Consider the following 21,731-nt stretch of genomic DNA (forward strand, 5'->3'; position numbering starts at 1 on the left):
CTCTTGTCCGATGGTTTGAGGAATATATCTTCCAGAATCCGGGATTAAGATTTAGGAGCTCATTTTTATTCCACCTCCTTTCCTGAAAGTCTGTCTTGCAGAATTGACTAAAAATTAATCTTCACATTAATTCCTAATTATTTTGCAATTCTTTTTGTCAGTTCTTCTTGACCTGTTTTTTTTTCTTCTTCTTTTCTGACCTCATGACCCAGTCAGCATTTTTGTACAATGGTCAAGTCTTAACTTATCCATTTCTGTATTGCATTTGTGTCTGAGTTAAAACAGTTTGAGTTAAAACTCTTTTTTAGCGCATTTCATTTGTAAAAGAAAACATGCCTAATAATTATTCACATGAATATAAGGAGTTTAAGTTTGGAATATTAACTGACATGAATGAATGCTATATAAATATTGTTCATGTTAACATAATGTTTATAAATGAAATCTTATTGTAAAGTGTTACTAAATATATATATATATATATATATATATATATATATATATATATATATATATATATATATATATATATTGATCTGTGAATGTGATTTTAAAGTCTAGATGATTCGGATTAACCCTTTAACCGCCATATCCTTTAAAACCTCACTGCAAGAGGGATATTGTGAATGCATGTGCCCGCTGGGCACAGTTTACCTGATCCCACCGGGGTGGCGATGGCATTGGTGGCTTGAGCCCGCCATCGCTGCTTGCAGCTATATTTTATTTTCTTTTTTGTTTAGTCAGCTTCCATATCAAAGACTACTGTTTCCAGACAGAACCTCTCATATTAAATGCTCTACACATTCTTCCGTTGGTAGTTATTTATATAAAAATAAATAATACTGGTCTTTTATTTAGACCAGTTTCCCTTCTTCCTTTCATTGCAAAAACACTTGAACAATCTGTGTTCAAACAAGTCTCTATATTTCTCACACACAACAATCTCCTTGACCGCAACCAATATGGCTTCTTCAGACGTGGACATTCAATTACTACAAGATTACAATTACTACTAGGTTACTAGATAACAAACAAGAAGAAAAAGATTTTTTTTTAAATAAATAAATAAAATTAAAAAGAAATATATATATATATATATATATATATATATATATATATATATATATATATATATATATAATACAATAAAATAAAACAAATTAAAAATAACAAGTAGCATTGTTGTTAGTTACACTGTATGTCCAAAGGACATAAACATTTCACTCATCAGGAATGATATTTAGAGAATCTATGATGGAAAGCAACGGGTTCCAAGTTTTGTCAAATCTCCTCAAGGAGCCTCTAAGGGAGAACCTTAACCTCTCAAGTTTTAAGTTATGTAAAACTTCCTTAATCCATCTATCATATGATGGAGGTATGGCTTGCTTCCAGTTAAGTAAGATCAATCGCCTAGCAAGTAGAGTACAGAAGGCCAAAGAATGTTGTGCTTCAGCTGTTAGAGTGCTGCCATGTGAAATACCAAAAAGGCCAGACAAAGGATTTGGGTTTGATATACAATGGTAGGCTGTGTGAAGAGTGTTGAAAATTTTAAACCAAAAGTCTGTTAGATTTGAACATGACCAAAACATGTGAATGAAATCTGCAGGAGATTGGTTGCACCTATTACAGACATCTATAACATTGGGGTAGAACTTAGACAATCTATGGTTAGTGTAGTAAGTCCTATGTATTAGTTTACATTGAATCAGTCCGTGCCGTGCACAGATGGAAGAGTTATGGACTAGCTCTAGAATCTGGTCCCATTGGTCTTCCTCAATATGCCCCAAGTCCTGTTACCATAGATCTCTGGTTTTTGGGGGGAAATTAGAGTCAAGAGCTTGGAATCAAGAGCTTTAAAGATATGAGAAATAGCTCCTCTCTGATTGGGGTTTACTTTGAGAAGAGTGTCTACCAAAGTCTCTGGTGGTAGATTTGGGAAGTCAGGGTAATTTCTTTGTACAAAATCCCTAATTTGAAAGAAGCGAAAAAGGTGAGAGGCAGGGAGTTGAAATTTGGCTGATAGGTCGGCGAAAGGCATGAAGATACCATTGTCATAGAGGACTTTGATAGCTGTGATACCTCTGTCGCTCCAGAGTTGAAAGGCAGAGTCCATAATAGAAGGTTTGAAACTGTGATTGTGAGTTACAGGGGCAAGGATAGAGGGATGCTTCAGGCCAAAATGCTTTCTAAATTGCATCCATATTTTAAGCGATTGAGTGACTACAGGATTAGCACTAATGTCAGTAGTTGACATTGGGAGTTGGGAGTATAATCATGATTGTAATGGGGTTTTAGAGGAAGAAAGTTCTACTTGGACCCAGGCTGGCTGAATGGCTGCGGGGTCGACTGTCCAGTATAGGAGTTTTTGAATGTCAGCAGCCCAGTAATAATGTAGAAAATTGGGGAGGGCCAGCCCCCCGGACCTTTTAGGGAGCTGCAATATGTTTTTCCGCATGCGCACTGGTTTATTACCCCAAAGAAAATGATAGACTGATTTATCTACTTTGCCAAAAAACTTCTTTGAGATGAGTACGGGGATATGTTGGAATAGATAAAGAAACTTTGGGAGGATGGTCATTTTGATTAGGTTGACCCCTGCCAGCTAAAGAGAGGGGCAGAGTAGACCATCTGCTGAAATCTTCATCGACTTTTTTAAGCAAAGGGTTGAAATTACTATTAAAAGTGCTTGCCAAGGATCCGGTGATGAAAATACCCAAATATTTGAAGCCTTGGTCCACCCACCTAAAAGGGGCTACATGGTTTGGCAATTTACCTACAAGGTTGTTGATTGCGAATGCCTCACTCTTCCCAAAATGTAGTTTATATCCTGACAGTTGGCCAAATTGTTTTAAAATTTCAAAAATTACAGGAAGAGAAGAAGACGGGTTGGATACATACAAGAGCAAGTCATCCGCGTACAGTGACAGCTTATGTACCGTACCTTGACATGTAATGCCCTCAAATTTTTCTTCAGATCTAAGCCAGATAGCCAAAGGCTCGATGACTATGGCAAACAGTAAAGGGGACAGGGGACACCCTTGTCTCGTGCCACGGTGAAGTCGGAAAGAGGGTGAGAGCACATTGTTTGTTCGTACAGATGCTACTGGGGATGAGTTTTACCCATGATATGAAACCTGAACCCAAACCAAATCTATCAATCATTTCAAAAAGAAACCTCCACTCTACTCTATCAAAAGCTTTGTCAGCATCCAGCGACACCAGTATCTCAGGGGTGCTGGAGCTGGGCATGTTCAGAATGTTTAGGAGTCTTCTGGTGTTGTGAAATGAGTGCCTCCCCAGCATGAAGCCTGTTTGATCTGCTGAAATGATCCCTGGCAAAACCTTCTGAAGGCGGAGGGCTAGGATCTTAGCTAGAATTTTGTAATCCACGTTTAGTAATGATATGGGTCTGAAGCTACTGCAAAGTAAAGGATCTTTGTCCTTTTGTAGGAGAAGAGTAATTGTGGCATTGGTCAAGGTTGGAGGAAGTCTGCCAAGTCACAGGGCTTCATTATACATATCACTTAGAACTGTAGAGAGAAGTGGGGCAAATTTCTTGTAGAATTCTACTGTGAATCCATCTGGACAGAGCTATTTCCACTCTGCAACGTAGTTATCGCTCCCATGATCTCCGCTGTAGAGATTGGCATAGCTAAATTCTCTGCTAGTCCCTGATCTATTTTATGGAACTCGATAGAACTTAAACCACTTGTTAAACTGGTATTAAGGTGATCAGAGGCATATAGTTCAGAGTAGAATTTAGAAAACGTTTCATTAATAAGCTTTGGGTCAGTGGTAGTGGCGCCTGATGAAGATATAATACTAGGAATGAACCTAGATGCTGCTGCAGCTCTAGCTAGCTGGGCAAGAAGTTTACCAGCCTTATCTCCTGACTCAAAAATTCTTTGTCTCGACTTAAGCAGTTGAGTTAAATCTCCATGGTTTAAAAAAACAGTTGTGATTGGCGAAGTTTATGTCTAGTGACGTTGAGATCACAATGCTATGGTAATCACATGATAGAACATTCAACAACAGTCTGTTATCTATAAGAAAAAAATCTATTCGAGAGTAGGTGCGGTGGACATGTGAGAAGAAAGAAAATGATTTTTTTCCAGGGAATTTAAACCTTCATGGATCAGACATGCCTAGCTCTTCTTCTGCAAAGGACGCTAGTAGCTTGGCGGATTTAGTAAGGGAATGCGGTCTAAGAGACGATCTGTCCAAATCGGCATCTTGCACAAAGTTAAAGTCTCCCCCAATGATAATATGATGTGTTTCAATATTAGGTATAGAAGTAAAGATTTTTGAAACAAATTGCTCATCATCCCAATTTGGTGCGTAGATGCTGGCCAGGACAACTTTAGTGTAACAGAGTGTCCCTGATACAATAACAAACCGGCCATTTAAGTCTGTAATAACATCATCTGCTTCAAATGGAATATTATTTTGGATCAAAATGGCAGCACCCCTGGCTCTTGCACTGAATTTGGAATGATATACCTTGCTAAACCTACTCCTTTTTAAGCGCATAATCTGACCTGTAGGTAAGTGGGTCTCCTGCATAAATACAATATCCTTTTTTCAAATCTTGAAGGTGGGAGATAATCTTATTTATTTTGGAAGCGAATGTTATTCATTGTTTTTCTATTTCCCATTGAGACAAAAGTAGATTAAAATTATAGTGTAAAATACGATATGCTTGACCAAAAAAAAAAAAAAAAAAGGTAATGCCCCCCCACAAAGCACACCCCCACCCAAGCGCCCCCTCCCCAAACATGTAATCTACTTATCAAAATTCTTCCGTAGCTATTTCCCCTTTAAACCTCACACTCCATCACACAGTCATATGAACAAATTATTTAACTAATATTTCTTTCAAAACACCTCTAAATAATGACTCAGATTTTCTCTTCCTTTCTTCCTTTTCATTTATTATGCAGTTGTATGTGTGTGTGTGTGTGTATGTAAAGACCTCTAACACTAGCTTGCTCTATTCTTTTTTTTATTCTGTTTTCTTTTTATTTATTATATTATTTAAAATCCCATGCTACGTGTACTATCTTAACCTAACTGAGACTTGTCATAGCACTTATATATCATTGCTCTTTTTGTTGTTTTTGATAGCTTCCACTGTCTTAATCTGTACGTCGCTTTGGATAAAAGCGTCTCCTAAATGAATAAATGTAAATGCAAAATGTAAATGTAGTTATAACCAGCACACCATTAGACATCATATATTAATAGATGTAGTTCACGAAGACTAAAAATCTGAAAACCTCTGACATATGTTTTATTATTAGTATGTTTTCTTTATGTAAATACCTATGCACTTTAGTGATTGTAGACACACAAACGTGAACAGGGGCCTGTTCTTCGTACGTCGTTTATTACATCCAAGATCAAATGACACATCCAAGATGATATCATCGTGCTAATCCTGATCCGGCTAATTGGGTTCTTCGAACACACCTGTTGTGTATGATTAGTATCGCTGGATTGAGTTATCTGAGATAATTGCGCGTTCATGTGTTGTTTTAAAAGGGGATATGTATCGATACTCGAAACCATGATCAGCAGTGCAGCGATTGGCTGGTGGCAAGACGCCAATTTAATGACGTCATATAATTTAAAACGACACCTGACGAACAACTTGACAAATTTCTGGACTTTTATAAGGAAACAGCCAAGCAAACAAAACTACATAAATGTTATAATAGATACATGAAACAGATAACAGATACATGTTTTTATTTTATTAGAATATTTTTCATGATTCCCAATTATTTAGATTCGCAATTTATAATAGTTGTGCAGTCTTTACATTTTTATTTCAGTGTAGAAATTATCTATTCATTTCATTTTATATTTGGACAGATTTGTAACGTGACAGCATTAATGAAAGTTTCTTAAGGGTCAATATCATGTTATCTGCATCTCCTGCGCTCCATCAAGACACTCTTATAATAGCAGTCATCACTCAAAATAATGCATGACTCTATTATCTGTTTAGCATGTGTGTAAGACTCTAATACAATTATGAAGTAATAATTTTATGTCATAAATATTTCAGTGAGTAAAACTAGCTGTGTCTATATTAGGCTGTTATCGACTACACAGCATTTTTATATTATTTTTAATTAATTTTTTTAATGATTATTATTTTAAATTATTGTCCCTGGATCAGTACGATACTCTTGTAATAAGTAGCGGTTGTAGCAGACATATTTTGAGTATCAGTTCTGGTTGAAAAGAATAAGCGATCTAATCCTGTTTACATGAAATAAGCTGCTCGCGAGCAAGTTCAAGCTGACGGACCTGTTGCTATGACAGCAGCTCCGGGATGAGCCTCGAAGAAGATCATGCCAAATCGCCAACATTCCAATCCAGTTAACTGAGTTAGCGACGTACGAAGAACAGGCCCCAGGACTTTTATTTTGATCTAGTGTGTGACGTCATAAGTGCGCCGCGCTCCCGCATCCGAGTTTCAGTTGGAGAAAGGTTTGTGTTTTAATAATCTTAAAAGCGTTTAAATCTACATTCAATACTTTTTCAATACGTTTTTTTTTACAAGCGATGTAAGGTTAATTAACCATTAATGAATGTTACGTTGTAATTTATTTTCGAACATTTATAATGAATGTTGTTTTGTGTAAATAGACCGCATTTACACATTAGTAACAGAAACAGTGCGTCCCATTTCGCTCCCTATGTAGGGAAATCAGTTCATCCTAAACACGAATTAATTCACTGTTAAGTGCTGATGGAGAAACGGAGCTGTTTCGAATCTTCGAGTCAATTGAATCAAATGCTTCACAAAAGATTCACTGTTTTCAATCGCTGAACGAGACCTGTTGCTCAAAACATTTCAACGTGCCGCAGCTTTTCACGTAGTCTAATCTTTTCACATAATTAAGGATTCTCTAGTCCAACCTGTTACATTTCTAAAGTAAATAAACATTTGACTTATACTCAGTCAACAGTAAAGAAAATAAAACCAAACTACTCAGTAATATATATATATATATATATATATATATATATATATATATATATATATATATATATATATATATATGAGTCATTCCACGAAACCGGTACGATTTGGACTTATACATTTTTAGATTTTTTTATCTAAATATATTACTTTTCTGAACACACCACAACATTAATAACATATTCAACTTCCAGAAAAACATATTTTCCCACCTCAGGCATCAAATCCCTATTTATTATTGGTTACTATTTTAAGGTAAGGGCACTATTAATCTTCAACCCCATTATGGACACTATGGGAGCTCTCTGAATATGATTATAAAATGTATTTGTAATGAAATCAACATTTTCCTCTTATTCAAATGTCCCTCACACTTAATTCAATAATTGCAAGTATAAAAGTTACATAAAATCTCACTTTTGCTATACTAAAGCCTGAAATGGTCACTTTTTGTGACCGCAACCTCATTTTTTACCAAAGTTGTGGTTTAACTTCAAAATTTGAACTAAAATCAGTATTCTTATTATTGCTCTGATCATTTCAGACTGAGTTCAACAAACATTAAATTACTTTTTCATAAACTTAAAAAAATAATTAATAAAAACTTAAGTGTAACAGGGTTGAGACTAGGGTAACGGGGTTGAAGATGGTAACGGGGTTGAAGAGACAAATACAGTATAACTTATAAATAGTTGTTTTTTACTCAAATTCACTGTAAGATTTTCTATAAACACTGCATTTCAATGTTACCAAGAAAGACAACAAATATAAATTACAATTGAACTGAGTTTTATTAACCCGACTGCAGGAAAAACAACAATAACAGCTACATTAGAACATTATAAACTGACAAATCGGACTGATCTGGTTCTCAACTCAATCCGGTTACAACAGTAACAGCTCACCGGTGAAATGTATTAAATCATTCATGAGTTTTGAGTTTTACATTGAGTGAATGAGAGAGAGGGAGAGAGAGTGTGAGTGTGAGTGTGTGTGTGTGTGTGTGTGAAAACAACAATAACAGTATACATTAGAACATTATAATCTGACTGAATAGGTCCTCAAAATAAATCATAACTTGCAACGTGTGTGTGTGCGCGCGCGCGCGTGTGTGTGTGCGCGCGCGTGTGTGTGTGTGTGTGTGTGTGTGAGTGAGTGAGTGTCCATGTACACATGGCATTCAAAGTCTGGCCACACCTCTTTCAAGATCTCCACATGGCGCTTTGTCACAGGCTTTGGTGGTGGAATGATTTCAAGGATGTCATCAAACATATACCAGAGAATATCATCCCGAGCCGGCCAGAACAATCGGTTTGGCCCAACACGATGCACACATTTCACTTGGACATGTGTTTCATCTGTGCTAAGGATGATGCCTGGATACAGCTCTTGATCATATCTGAGTATGCACCACTGCCCAAGCAGCTCTGGACATTCCCCACTGGATTTCCTTTTCTTCCCGTGTCTGTGGATTCCCTTCACTGGCTGGCTGCGGGACAGGCACAGCAGTTGGTATCTCCTGGCCAAAACTGAAACACTGTGTGTTGAAGCACTTGCAGTTAAACTGCTTGCGTGTTGTGCACATGCAGCTGACATCACGGTGTATCAGTTCTCCTGGAGCCAGAGTAATCACCTGGTGGATTCTCATGGTTCCCGGGACTGCGGGTATTTGCTTTGGCATTTTCTCCATTGCACTCTCAACATCCTCATTCTTTACAAAGAACAGTTTCACTGTTGTGTTTGTCTCAGTCAAGGCCTTGAACAGCTCGTGTGCATTCGGGATATCACGCCCCTTTGCCACCATCATGTCAGCTGTTCTTTTTAAGGCTCCCCCTACACCATCTGGGGCTCCTTTGCCATGACTAGCCTCAAAAAAATTCCAAGAGGCAGCCTTGAATCCTCTTCTGTTTAATTCTGTGCTAAAAAGGAAGAAGTTTCCTGGTTGTTTGTACTGAGTACAGGGGCCATCGCTAAAAAAGTGCAGCACAGACACTTGTGTATGTGTGGCCTGGAGGTAATCCAGCACTGGATTGAGGTGTTACCATATTGCTGGAGGGCCTTTATGTCTGCAGGGGGAGATGGTGCTGAAGCACACAGGCTCTGGTTTTCCACCAACATACAACACCCCTGTATGCAGAGTGGCCTGCTGGTGTGTAGCCCCAAAGTGGACTGCTTGGACCTGGGAGCTGTATTTGCAGCTGTAATTTTCAGAAAAGTCAATATGTATCAAGGCCTCTTCCCCTGACATGTTCCTCTTCAGCTCACGGGAGAAGGCATACTGCTGCTTAATGTTAAAGTGATGCTGTTTGAACCGCTGTATGTAGGTGTGGAACAGCTCAGTGGGGTTCTCCTGTGTGCCCTCCACAGATTTTTTGATGGTGACCTTGACAGTTGACCTCTCTTCTCCCTCTTTCTTTTTATCCATCTCTTTATCTTCTGTTACCCACTGGGTGAAAGATACTTTGGTCATACTGCTATATGTACTAGAAATTGGGACACTCTTGTCCTTGCAGTGTACACACTCTCCATACATACAGAGCTCTTGTTGGATGAGTTGCAGCACACCTTCTCGACCAAGTTTTCAAGATTGTTAGTCTCAATAAGTTTCAGCTGATTGAGCTTCTCAGCCACAAAGCTAAGATTTTCATGCAACTTACACATGCATGTGTCTCATTCTGAGATTGTTGGATTAACAACCCAAAATGGTCTAAGGTGGCAAAACAGTGAATATGAGATCTTTTCATCAGAGTTCTCTGATAAAAATCTTCTGTGATGATTTTTTAGTGTATCCACCAGGAACCTCTTCTGCATCTTGACTTTATTCCTTGTGAGTGTTTGTTTGGTCCCTGTTGTGATCCTACTGACATCATCTCTTACATAGAACATCTTCACTCTGTTCTTGAATTCATCAGTGAACCTGTTGGTCGTCTTCCTTTCAAAGCTAAGACTCTCCTTATGCTGCCAACGCTTACTCGAAAAGCCAAGGGAATCCTCAGCATATCTCTGTAACCTGTATTTTTTGACAATTCTCCCTGTTGTCACTTTTGCAATTAGCTGTCTATCCCTTTCTTTGTTGGTCTGCTGATATTTGTTACTTATGTCTTTAATTAGTGATTAGTGATACAGCAACATCTTCCTGATTCTGGGGTTTACAGGGGAATTTGCTGTTAGCTCATTCACCTTTGACCGTGGTGAATCAGAATTCTTCTTTAAACGTTGGCACCTTTTTTGTATTTTTCTTTCTGTTTTCTTTCTTTTTCCAGGCTTTCCTGAAGTTCTTCTATTTTCTTCTTCAGCATGTTTCTTTCTTTTTTATTTTTTTATTCCCATCAACATGTTGCCTACAAACACAATCAATATATTGGTCAATAATGATGAGAAATGGATATGATAGGATAATTAGGGAAATAACACAGGGAAAAGGATGAAAGAAATCAGGGCTCAGTTGAAGGGTAAAAAGTCTTGACAAATCTTTATCCGTTTGAAGGCTGCCAAAACAGCAAACAGCCATAAATCTGATGTTTTTTTCAGTCTATCACATGCAAACTAAATTGACTACACTTTTTTCTGAAGTGTTCAAATTTTCCAACACTTTCTAACACTCAGCCTAGTCATTTCTTAAACTCATAACTGCTCACTGTTGCTCTACCTTGAAGACCCTTGCTGTGGATACTGCTCTGGGGGATGATCTGGGCTTTGTCGAGGAGTAGTTACATTTCTCAGTGCTTCTCTCTTCTCCTTGCTTCTTTTGTAAGCTGCTCTCCACTTTCTATGCTTCAGCTGCTGTTGTCTTCCACTTAGATCATTTATACCTTTCTTTTTTCCTGACTCTACATTTTTTCTCCATCTCTGGCGTTCATTTTGCAAGTATTTCTCCCTTTTTTCAGGATCAGCTTTTAGGCGTGCACGATACTGCCTCTGCCTTTCCGCCGCTGTTGTCGGTGCCATCACAGACTCATAGATGTCTGTAGATGTTTAAATTGATATCATTAAATTAAAAAATATTTCAGAGCAATTTACTTAACACTGAGGTGTGAAAATCTAGGCAGTAATATATTAATTCATTTAAATTACTGGATAACGTCAGAACCAAAGAGTTAAAAACACAACCCCATCACAATCTCACAACAGGTTGTGATTTTTTGCTCAAAATGGCCACTGCTCTACATGTAGTGAATGACAGGGGAGCACATGGAATGCATGATTTGAAGAAATTGTGTATATTGTTGAAATAACAAAGATAATTTTCACATGTAATAGTTTTCTAACTTTATTTGATGTAACAGGGTTGAGTTGTTAAGCTTGACAACAACAATATCACAATAGAAATAAGTTATAATTATAAAAGATGGTGGTAACTTGCCTGTGTTTGCTCACAATGTTGGTCAGAAGACTTCAATGATGTCACTTCCTGTTATTGATGCCACATAAGGATCAGTTAATTATTTTTATGGGGGGAGAATGATGTGCGTAACGGGGTTGAGCGGTTACTGAGGGACAGTACTAAATAATGTAATTTTAATGAATAATCATGAACTTACTTAGAAAAAAATAATTAACAGCAAATAAGCACAGATAGATATTTATGGGAAAGGCAAAATGTATGGACTTTTATTTTATTTTATTGTTCATATTCCAAGTACACTTTCATTGAAGGCCACGAGGGACATGACAAAATAAGTGGTGTCAACTGAAAAAAACAAGATAATTTCTAATAAAAAAATAAAATGTATATCATGTTTTCAAACTTAATTAAATGAGACATTTCAATTGATACAAAAAACTTTTAAAAATAGATTTTGGTGACCCAATAGATAAAATACACTTGAAAAGGTCAGAGGGACTCAAATTGTACCGGTTTCGTGGAATGACTCATATATATATATATATATATATATATTGCAGAATGAATGAATGAATGAATACGGTATTTAAACATTGCTTCGACTATAAAAATGGGGAGTAGACTGAAAGAAACTGGGATTACCGGAGAAAACTGGTTAGGTTCAGAGTAAATTACCATGGTACAAGTTACCTCTCTTTCAGAAACAGTCTTGACGTACCTTGCTTTCTCGGGTTTGACAAACCTACCGTTCTGATACAGAAAACCCAGTTTCCCTTATTTCAGGGTCTACTCAAGTTTCACTTAACCTCCTTTCTGAAACGGGCCCCAGGTCATTTAAGTACATTAACTCTCACCCTGACTGACTACTGAACTAGGATCTGATTGAGACACTCCCAGAGATTAAGTTTGCATTTATCTTTCTTACTGTTAATTATTCTGATCTTAAACAGGACAAAGTGCCCAAACACACAGAAAAACTCCAGCTGAAGCGACTGAGATCCAAGTGACACTATTATAAAGATGGAGTTTATTAAAGAGGAGAGTAAAGACGTGAAGATTGAAGAAACATTCAGAGTCAAACAAGAAGACACTGAGGAACAAACAAAGATTATGCTTATTAAAGAGGAGAGTAAAGATATGAAGACTGAAGAAACATTCAGAGTCAAACAAGAAGACACTGAGGAACAAACAAAGATTATGCTTATTAAAGAGGAGAGTAAAGATATGAAGACTGAAGAAACATTCAGAGTCAAACAAGAAGACACTGAGGAACAAACAGGTTGGTTTTCATTCTCAAAGCTGAACTATTTTGTTCTTTACATATGCTTTAGATATTTATTTGCCATATGTTTTTGTACACTTGTCTGTAGGACTGTCACGATAACAAATTTTGCTGGACGATAAATTGTCCAAGAAATTATCACGATAAACGGTAATATTGTCGTTCTAAGACCAGTTTCAACTAATATAATGATAATGGCATAATAACGCAGGTACACCTTTTCAAAGATCAATAAACTTTTATTGTATTTTATGGCAGAATCAGAGCAAGAAATACCAACATGTTGACTTTGTGTGGCTTAAAATGTATTAATTTTGTATGTTATGTTTATATGCCAGTTAGGAGTCGTTCACATATCGCGTTTTTTTGGCGCTCAAGTTATTTAAAATGCGGTATATTCGCGCTCATAATGGAAGCGACGCGCTCGCAACGCGCTCGTTTTTTCGAGTTAAAAGCAACAGCGTTTCAGAATGACGCAAGCGCACCAGTTCATGTGAAAAGAACCAACTCAATCAGCTTCCTTCGGGGTGAAACACTGCAGAGTTTTTTTATTTTTCTTCGAAAATAAATCTTGTTAGCAGAGTTACAACAAGGGCTTTTCGGTGGTGGAAATCCATTGCTGAAATGTCCTTGTTGTAACGGATATCACAGCTGATGGATGCTTCGCAACGACAGACGCCTCAAAGCGCAACTGCACGAGTAAAAAAAGAAAGAAGGAGAAAACACGTGTGTGTGAACTCACTGGGTGCATTGACATGCAACCACACGCCTAAAGACATATTTAGCTGAGCAAGCCAAATGAAGCGAGCGAAATGTAGGCCCATTTCCAGAAATAGTATTGCCGGCCCGAGACTCGAACCTACAACCCTAGGGTTAGGAGTCAAACTCTCTAACCACTAGGCCAGGCATTGAATCGATTGTAAAATACCAAATATTGGTAAATCCATGGACAACAGGCAGGACGAATGTAAAGATTCAATATATTGGTAAATACCAATATTTCGGATGATTTATGACAAACAGGAGTGCAACATTCTCGAAAAACAATAAGCAGAGTGGACTGTGTGTCCGAAGCTGCAGCTGCTGTGTGACGCGTTCTCCAAAAAAAGAAAAAAAACCTGGACGCGCTCCAAGAGAAGGTCGTTAAAATCAATTTCCTTTTTTCGTTTTCGAAAGTTGTGTTGGTTGGTCCAATCGATTCGTGCAATAGATTCTCGAACATAAAGTGACAGTCAACAGGGACACGGTTTTAGACTAGACGAGAGAAGGGATAGGAAAAGATCTGGGCACAGTTTTTCCAGAACTTCGTGCCAAGTTAAATCGGTGTAGAGCTGTTTTAATTAATTTTTTAGATTTATTATGGTGCCCGAACCCGTATGACTTTGAACGGTGACCGCAAACATTTTGTTTACTGCAACCGCAGCCATCATTACCAAACGCGAACCGTTGACTCTTACAGTGAATGAGACGAAGCAAATGCACAGGCCATAGTGTGACATCTGTGTAGACATAGATGACACAGTGTTTTTTGTTTTGTTTTGTTTTTTAAAAGAAAGAATGTAGTCTTCGTTTGTATGTAGGCCTAGGCAATTTATATATTTACAGTACTTACTAAAATAGAATTAATACTATTTTATTGCTTTTGTATTAGTTGTTTAAAGAGTTTATAAAAAAAAAAAAAATTGGTCTGTCTTAATGCAAATGTACAACTGGCAAGTCGGGCGGACTAAAAGCAAAAAAAAAAAATTTTTTTTAAATTAAATAAAGTCATTCCTAAATTGACAGGGTCAGTCGGGTTTATTATTTTTAAGGATAGCCTGAGAGTATAGTTCCCAGCCATATCAGTCTTAGTACACGATGTAACTACAGAAGAGTCAAGTTTTAAATAGAAAATTTCCTTTTTGAGGGAGATGCTAATAGTCTAATCAGATTCAATGATCTATGCTAAGCTAAAAGTGCTTTTGGCCAGACCAGAGATCGGCTGAATGGATAATACTCTGTTTATCTCTAGGGGAATTGGAAAATGAGCTCTGACTCAGAAAACACAATTTTTATAATAAATAATTAAAATGTCTTTTCTGGTTTTACAACACATTCATTATTTTTTTTCCATTGTTTTCACTAACAAGCTTGGTGTGTGCTTGAGTGCAGAATAGAATATAGATTAAAGGTCCCCCAAATATGTAAGTAAATGTATTAATATAAACATGCAATTAGTGGACTAATTGCTTAAAGGCACAATATGTAATACTTCGCCGCTGGAGGGCATGTATGCAAAATAAACAAAGAGTGTAGAATTATGGGAGTTGTGGTTTTCATCCCCACAGCTGACGCAATCCAATGGGACTCGGGCAGAAATTATGTTCATGGATGAGCTAATGATTTATTAACGTAGTAGAGTGAAGCCAGGTTGAAAGCTGTCGCAGTGAAACGAGGCCACTGAAAGAGTGACACATGGATTGAAAGCAACAGAGCTTTTATTGTGCCACAATTGACCAATTTTGCTCCTTCCGGTCATGTGTATTTGGGGAAAAAGCAGTGCTGTTTCATTCTAGATTCATTTTAAAGTTCAGTTACAATCAGGGATGTCCAGATCCGATCACGTGATCGGAAATCGGGCCCGATCACGTTGTTTCAGACCTGATCGGAATCAGACGTAACCTCCCAATCAGGACTTGGATATACATATATCATGATTTTTTTAACACCTCCACACAGAAACAGCAACCATGCGCCATGACATCATTTGACTGCCTCATTTAGTTCAGTTGAATCGTACCAGAGTTAGTTTCCCCCTTTAGTGCGGTTCATTTGGGCAGATGAGTAAGCAGCAATCGCACTTCGGTGTGGACCAAACAAGCGTACCGAGACCTGCTTGAAGAGGTGGTCTCAGTACGCTTTCAAACAAACTCTGGAGAGATTCGTTTGTGGTAAGAACGTGATCTGACCTCGAAAAGTTGTTGTCTTGTAGTAACTGTGTTATCTGCCTTGTTTTAAATTTATAACACTTTGGTGCAATGCCGTTGCTGTTAAATGTGCTTTAAAAATAAAAATGACTTGACTCCCTTACAAAAACAGTTTTTTTTTAATTATTACATGGGATTACTATTTGAAGAATTTTTAGTTTGATTGTAGAGTTACAAATTTGTATTTGTCTTTTTGCCTTAGATCTGATGGTGCTGAAAGAGGACCGTCAAGAACTGAATGATATGGAAGAGAAAGATCATTATTTCATAAGTGGAGAAAAAAATTTTGGCTGCTCACAGACTGACAAGTCTTCCTCAAGAAAAAAGGCACAAAATACAAGAAGACGACACTTCTGCCAACAGTGTGGAAAGAGTTTCAGTCAAAAAGCAAAGATCAAAACACACATGAGAGTTCACACAGGAGAGAAGCCTTATGGCTGCCAACAGTGTGGAAAACATTTCAGTAAAAAAGATTATCTTAAAATACATGTTAGAATTCACACTGGAGAGAAGCCTTACACATGTCCTCAGTGTGGAAAGAGTTTTACTCAACTTGGAAACTTTAGACTCCACATGAGTGTTCACACCAGAAAGAAGCCTTACAAATGCCAACACTGTGGAAGACGTTTCAGTCAGAAAAGAAACCTTAATTACCACATGACAATTCACACTGAAGAGAGTCTTTTCACCTGCCAACAGTGTGGAACAACTTTCACTCACAAAGGAAGCTTTAACAGACACCTTAGTATTCACAATGTAGTGCAGCGTTACACCTGCCAACAGTGTGGAAAGAGTTTTGATCAAGATCAAAACCTTAAAGTCCATATGAAATCTCATAAAGAGAAAACCTACACATGTTCTGAGTGTGGAAAGAGTCTCAGTCAAAAACGGACCTATATAGACCACATGAGAATTCACTCTGGAGATCAACCCTACAGATGCACTTCGTGTGGAAAGGGATTCAATTACAAACATCACCTTGAAGAGCACATAAGAATTCACACTGGAGAGAAGCCTTTCACCTGCCAGCAGTGTGGAAGAAGTTTTACCCGAAAAGGAAACCTTAACAAGCACATGAGAACTCATACAGCAGAAAAGCCGTTTACATGTGGTCACTGTGGACAGGGTTTCAAAAATAAAGCAGCACTTATGAACCACATGAATTCTCACATATGAAAGAACTGTAATTTATGTCATCAATGTGGAAAGGTTCACAGTCTGGAAACATCTCAAGAATCATTGCAAAAACAATGTTCAAAATACCTGATTGTTGGATTTAGGCCTTGCTTATTACCTACAATCACCTAAAGGATTATTAGGAATACCATACTAATACTGTGTTTGACCCCCTTTCTCCTTCAGAACTGCCTTAATTCTACATGGCATTGATTCAACAAGCTGCTGAAAGCATTCTTTAGAAATGTTGGCCCATATTGATAGGATCGCATCTTGCAGTTGATGGAGATTTGTGGGATGCACATCCAGGGCATGAAGCTCCTTTTCCACCACATCCCAAAGATGCTCTATTGGGTTGAGATCTGGTGACTGTGGGGGCCGTTTTAGTACAGTGAACTCATTGTCATGTTTAAGAAACCAATCTGAAATGATCCGAGCTTTGTGACATGGTGCATTATCCTGCTGGAAGTAGCCATCAGAGGATGGGTACATGGTGGTCATAAAGGGATGGACGTGGTCAGAAACAATGCTCAGGTAGGCCATGGCATTTAAACGATGCCCAATTGGCACTAAGGGGCCTAAAGTGTCCCAAGAAAACATCCCCAACACCATTACACCACCACCACCAGCCGGCACAGTGGTAACAAGGCATGATGGATCCATGTTCTCATTCTGTTTACGCCAATTTCTGACTCTACCATCTGAATATCTCAACAGAAATCGAGAGGCAACATTTTTTCCAGTCTTCAACTGTCCAAATTTGGGGAGCTTGTGCAAATTGTAGCCTCTTTTTCCTATTTGTAGTGGAGATGAGTGGTACCCGGTGGGGTCTTCTGCTTTTGTAGCCCATCCACCTCAAGGTTGTGCGTGTTGTGGCTTCACAAATGCTTTGCTGCATAGCTCTGTTTTAACGAGTGGTTATTTCAGTCAAAGTTGCTCTTCTATCAGCTTGAATCAGTTGATCCATTCTCCTCTGACATCTAGCATCAACAAGGCATTTTCGCCCACAGGACTGCCACATACTGGATGTTTTTCCCTTTTCACGCCATTCTTTGTAAACTTTGTAAACCCTAGAAATGGTTGTGCATGAAAATCCCAGTAACTGAGCAGATTGTGAAATACTGACATATATTTTGAACGCTATTGATGTGTCGCACAGTTTAATCATTAACGATTTTTTATTATTATTGATGTGAAAACCCTGTATTTTTTAATCTCTTGAATTATGTACAAAATGTTTCATGATTAAACATCTGTTCACACTATTTCAATTGGCAGTGGATCGAGGGTACTATATCAACCAAGATAGGCTTGTTGAAAACCTTAAAGGCCATCTTTCAATTCAACTTAATTTATACAGAATATTGCATGAAAATGTAAATTTAAAAAGACATACATAAGAATACATATGTTTTACAACACCCACGGGCAGAAATTAAGAAAAAAAAGTGCCTATTCTAAGCTACGCTCCAAAAACCCGCCTTTTCCCAGAGAACGCGTCATATGACGTAACGACAGGCAAACATAGGCGCTGCAGCCCTGGTTCTCAGTGTGGGTTTACGTAGTCTGAGAGGTGGAAACAGAAAATAGAGATTGTCGTTCTCGTTATTATAGTTATAGTAGGTTTGAGTTGTCACAATGGTGAATTCTTTTGTTTGTTTTGGATGCAACAACTCCAACTTGTCTGGCCATCGGGTCCACCGATTTCCAAACAAGAAACACAAAGATTTCCGTGCTTGGATACGTTTCGTCCAGGCAAAGAGAAGCAATTTCGCTGCCTCCTCGTTGACAAGACACACGGTGGTATGTGAAAAACACTTCACACCGGACAGCTACAACCAAGGAGATCTTATGGAATTTCGCATGGGATTTCGACGAAAAGAGTGGGTTAGGCTGGCAAATGGAGCTGTGCCATCGGTGCATGCAGGTCCACCTGCAAAATCTGGCGGGAGTGAAGAGTCTAACGTTAATGTTAGCACTAGGAGAGAATCTGCGCGTCGAAAAAGGGAGCTTTGCACAGTAAGTCTTATAATACCATATATACATTGTTGTATCGAAATGTAGCTCTGCATGTAATTTCTGCAAATGTATTTTTTTTGACGTTATAATGGTCTTGGCATGGCACGAAAGCCCGCCTAGCTGCCGTCAGCTTACTCTTGTTACACCCCGTGAGGCGGCACATGAGCCTCCTGACACTTATTTTATTGAGCTATTAAGACCAGGTTCCAGAAAATTGTATTTTTTTAATAAAAAATTTATGTGGTTGCATTCGCATATTACTACTCGGTTAAATTCACGCATGAATTTTCCTGCATTTAACTTGTTTTAGCGCCCGCCAAATAGATTTTTTTCCCTGCCAAAGTCTTATTTGTTCAGTGAGTAATGTAGATGAACTGCTGCCCTTGTGACAGGGCGCATGTTTAACTGAAAGAATGAGCAGAGCGCGCGCACACTTTTCACCGTCTCCAAAACGCATCCAAGTAATTCTTGGTTTTCTTTGACTAATCGAAGCTGGTATCAACAAGGCACATGCGAGAGAATGCAGCTCGGGACTACTTTGAAAAGATTTTAAAAAGATTAGCAGTCTTTTAAATAATACATGAATGGAGGATTTTCATGAAAGGACTACATTTTTTTTTTAAGTTCAAAGTTGTGATTTCGGTCTGTTTTCAGATTTTGGGAGAGAGTGCTGCCAGCAAAGACGGGGGCGGTGCAACTGCCACTTCAGATCCTGAAGATGATGGAGATGGAGACATCTCTACAATGGACCCTGAGCCAGAAGTGGACCATCGTGGATCACAGTGCAACATAAGATGTTTACATCGTTCATTAGGTAGTTAGCTTATATCTAGCATTCACCATACATGCCATATACAATCACAAATAAGGATTATGTCAAAAATTTTCATGATCTCCATGGTTACTATTTTGTCATTTCCACTTTTCAGACAGTAAACATTAAAAAATTAAGAACTCCATAATGTTAGAAAAATACATTTTTTACTGGGTTGCATTAGATAGTGCATGTGTTGTTACCAATGAATGTACAATGGTGAACAATTAGTAAGATGAATCTCTTTCATCTAAGGTGTTCAGGAAAAGCCTCAGATGGTGGATGTGGGGACTCCACTGGCCAGTCCTGAACAAAGTGATGATGAATGGTCATTTTCTGATATCATCAACCATTCTGGTGATATGTCATGGAGTCCAGGGGAGGAGATGTTGAGCGAGTCCTCTGAGGAGGAACCAGAAGAGCTGGAATCTCTCACTGACCCAAAGTAAAAACCTTTTTATTAATGGAAACTGTTTCTGATTGTGTATCAAAAAATGTCATAGTCAGAATTAATGTGTGTTTTCCTTTTCTTGTTTTCAGTGCTGTTGACAAGTTCATTGTTTGCCAGAGGCAGTTGCTGTCCTTGTTCACGGTTTGCTCTGCATGCTGCGGGGAAACCCAGGGACACATAATGCACCCGGAAGGAACTTTCATAAAAGTCAAGCAGGTAATGTCTTATTTGTCAACTGTCTATGAGGAGCTGAATTATAGTCTGTGAATGTACAGTATGTATATTAATAATTTGTGTCTTAACTATACAGGTTTTTTACTGGTTCATCTTAAAGCTGCTTGAGTATTGAATCTTGTATCTTTCAGGCCTGCGGAACTTGTGGTTATGAGCGTTACTGGCAAAACCAAGAGAAGGTGCATCGAAACATGCCTGCCTGCAACCTTTTACTCAGCGGTGCCATCCACTTCTCAGGTTGCATGGCTTCTCAGACAATCAGGATGCTGAAGCTGTTTGGACTGCAGTGCATAAGTCCTGGCACTTTTTTCTGCCATCAGCGCTATTACTCTATCCCTACCATCATGCAGGCCTGGAGGAATGAGTTATCACTTAAAAGTATCGATACTAATAAAATTAGTTTTTTTTTCTTTTTTTCTCAATTTCAGGAAATGATGACAGAATGAATATGGCTAAAAACTAATGCAGTCTTGTATAGCAGACCAAAATGTTATAGATTGATAACAGCATTACATATTGTTTGCAAAAAAATAATTGCAAAGATAAGTCATTGTCTTAGACCCATTTGAACTGAAAACATTAATGTCATATATTTATGTTGCATTTCACTGCATTGGGTTAGCTTTGGAGACCTAATGTTCTAACTACTTATCTCGTACAGACTTCTCTTGGCAGCCCTACATTTCAATAGTAATGGCAACAGAGATGTAGCGCGAACTAGTGAGGGTGAGGGACGCTACGCTGTTCGCTACCCACGGTTTCGGAAAGGTGGCTGGGTAGTCCACCCCATCAAGGAGAAACCATCTTACGGTTAGTAGTTTCACTTAGTTTTTCAATATCTTTTTTGTGTGAATCTATCTATTTTTATGTGAGTCAACCATGTAACTAAATGTTTTCTAAACATTTCTCTCCTCAAGTATACGCAACAAATCTTATGGTCTCTCTGGTAGAGGAATACTGCAAGACACCGCAGGCCCTCTGCTTCACCGCCCCCCTCACCTCTTCCGTCCAGAAGGTTGCCAAGGATGAGGCAGTCAGCCTCCATCTCGCATGACACTCATGTTTTAACATGTAATAAAAGATCAATTTTACCAGTAGTTTGTTTCACTATGGATTTATTAATCGTCTTCCAAGCGGGGCCACTGAAAACCTTTGTATGTCTGTCCCTCCTCTGCAAACTGCCTCCTTATTGCTGACACAACACATGAAGGTATGGCTTTTCTAATGTTCCTGCCTAGTATTCCATATGCCCAGTGGACAACCTGCCTGTATGCTGTGTATCGGAACTGCCTGTGGTGTAGATTGGGACATATATACATTTTGATCATACCATGTTTTCATAGTAAACAATTCCAATGGTAAATATTGCATGTCCTGTTGGCTGATATTCTACTGTACTACACAACCCCAAAGTTGTTTTTATAGTAAGTATATGGAAACCACTCAGTTT

General features: G+C 38.3%; 2 protein-coding genes across 6 annotated transcripts in view; one reads left to right on the forward strand and one right to left on the reverse strand.

The window, feature by feature from the left end:
- Positions 1 to 21,731, reverse strand: part of LOC127969170 (GTPase IMAP family member 8-like) — a 451,440-nt gene that overhangs the window by 146,760 nt on the left and 282,949 nt on the right. The window lies entirely within an intron of this gene.
- LOC127969328 (zinc finger protein OZF-like) lies at positions 6,454 to 21,332 on the forward strand. 4 transcript variants are annotated; one of them, XM_052571207.1, is made up of 9 exons: positions 6,454 to 6,498; positions 12,290 to 12,618; positions 15,790 to 18,782; positions 19,437 to 19,596; positions 19,852 to 20,041; positions 20,137 to 20,263; positions 20,413 to 20,659; positions 20,943 to 21,091; positions 21,199 to 21,332. In XM_052571207.1, exons 2-3 carry the CDS (start codon positions 12,360 to 12,362, stop codon positions 16,761 to 16,763), a joined length of 1,233 nt encoding a protein of 410 aa, XP_052427167.1. In that variant the 5' UTR covers positions 6,454 to 6,498; positions 12,290 to 12,359; the 3' UTR covers positions 16,764 to 18,782; positions 19,437 to 19,596; positions 19,852 to 20,041; positions 20,137 to 20,263; positions 20,413 to 20,659; positions 20,943 to 21,091; positions 21,199 to 21,332. The 4 variants fall into 4 exon arrangements, with proteins under 4 accessions (XP_052427167.1, XP_052427164.1, XP_052427172.1 ...); XM_052571204.1 differs by having other exon boundaries at positions 20,413 to 21,091; XM_052571219.1 differs by lacking the exons at positions 6,454 to 6,498; positions 12,290 to 12,618 and having other exon boundaries at positions 18,143 to 18,782.

The sequence above is a fragment of the Carassius gibelio genome, chromosome A4 (assembly GCF_023724105.1).
Source record: "Carassius gibelio isolate Cgi1373 ecotype wild population from Czech Republic chromosome A4, carGib1.2-hapl.c, whole genome shotgun sequence".
Lineage (NCBI taxonomy): Eukaryota > Metazoa > Chordata > Actinopteri > Cypriniformes > Cyprinidae > Carassius > Carassius gibelio.

What these genes read in the sequence shown, in the direction of transcription:
- LOC127969328 (XM_052571204.1), top strand. Translation starts at nt 12,360, where the DNA reads ATGGAGTTTATTAAAGAGGAGAGTAAAGACGTGAAGATTGAAGAAACA. An exon ending in AGACACTGAGGAACAAACAG is followed by an intron (nt 12,619 to 15,789) that starts GTTGGTTTTCAT and finishes TTTTTGCCTTAG; the next exon opens with ATCTGATGGTGCTGAAAGAG.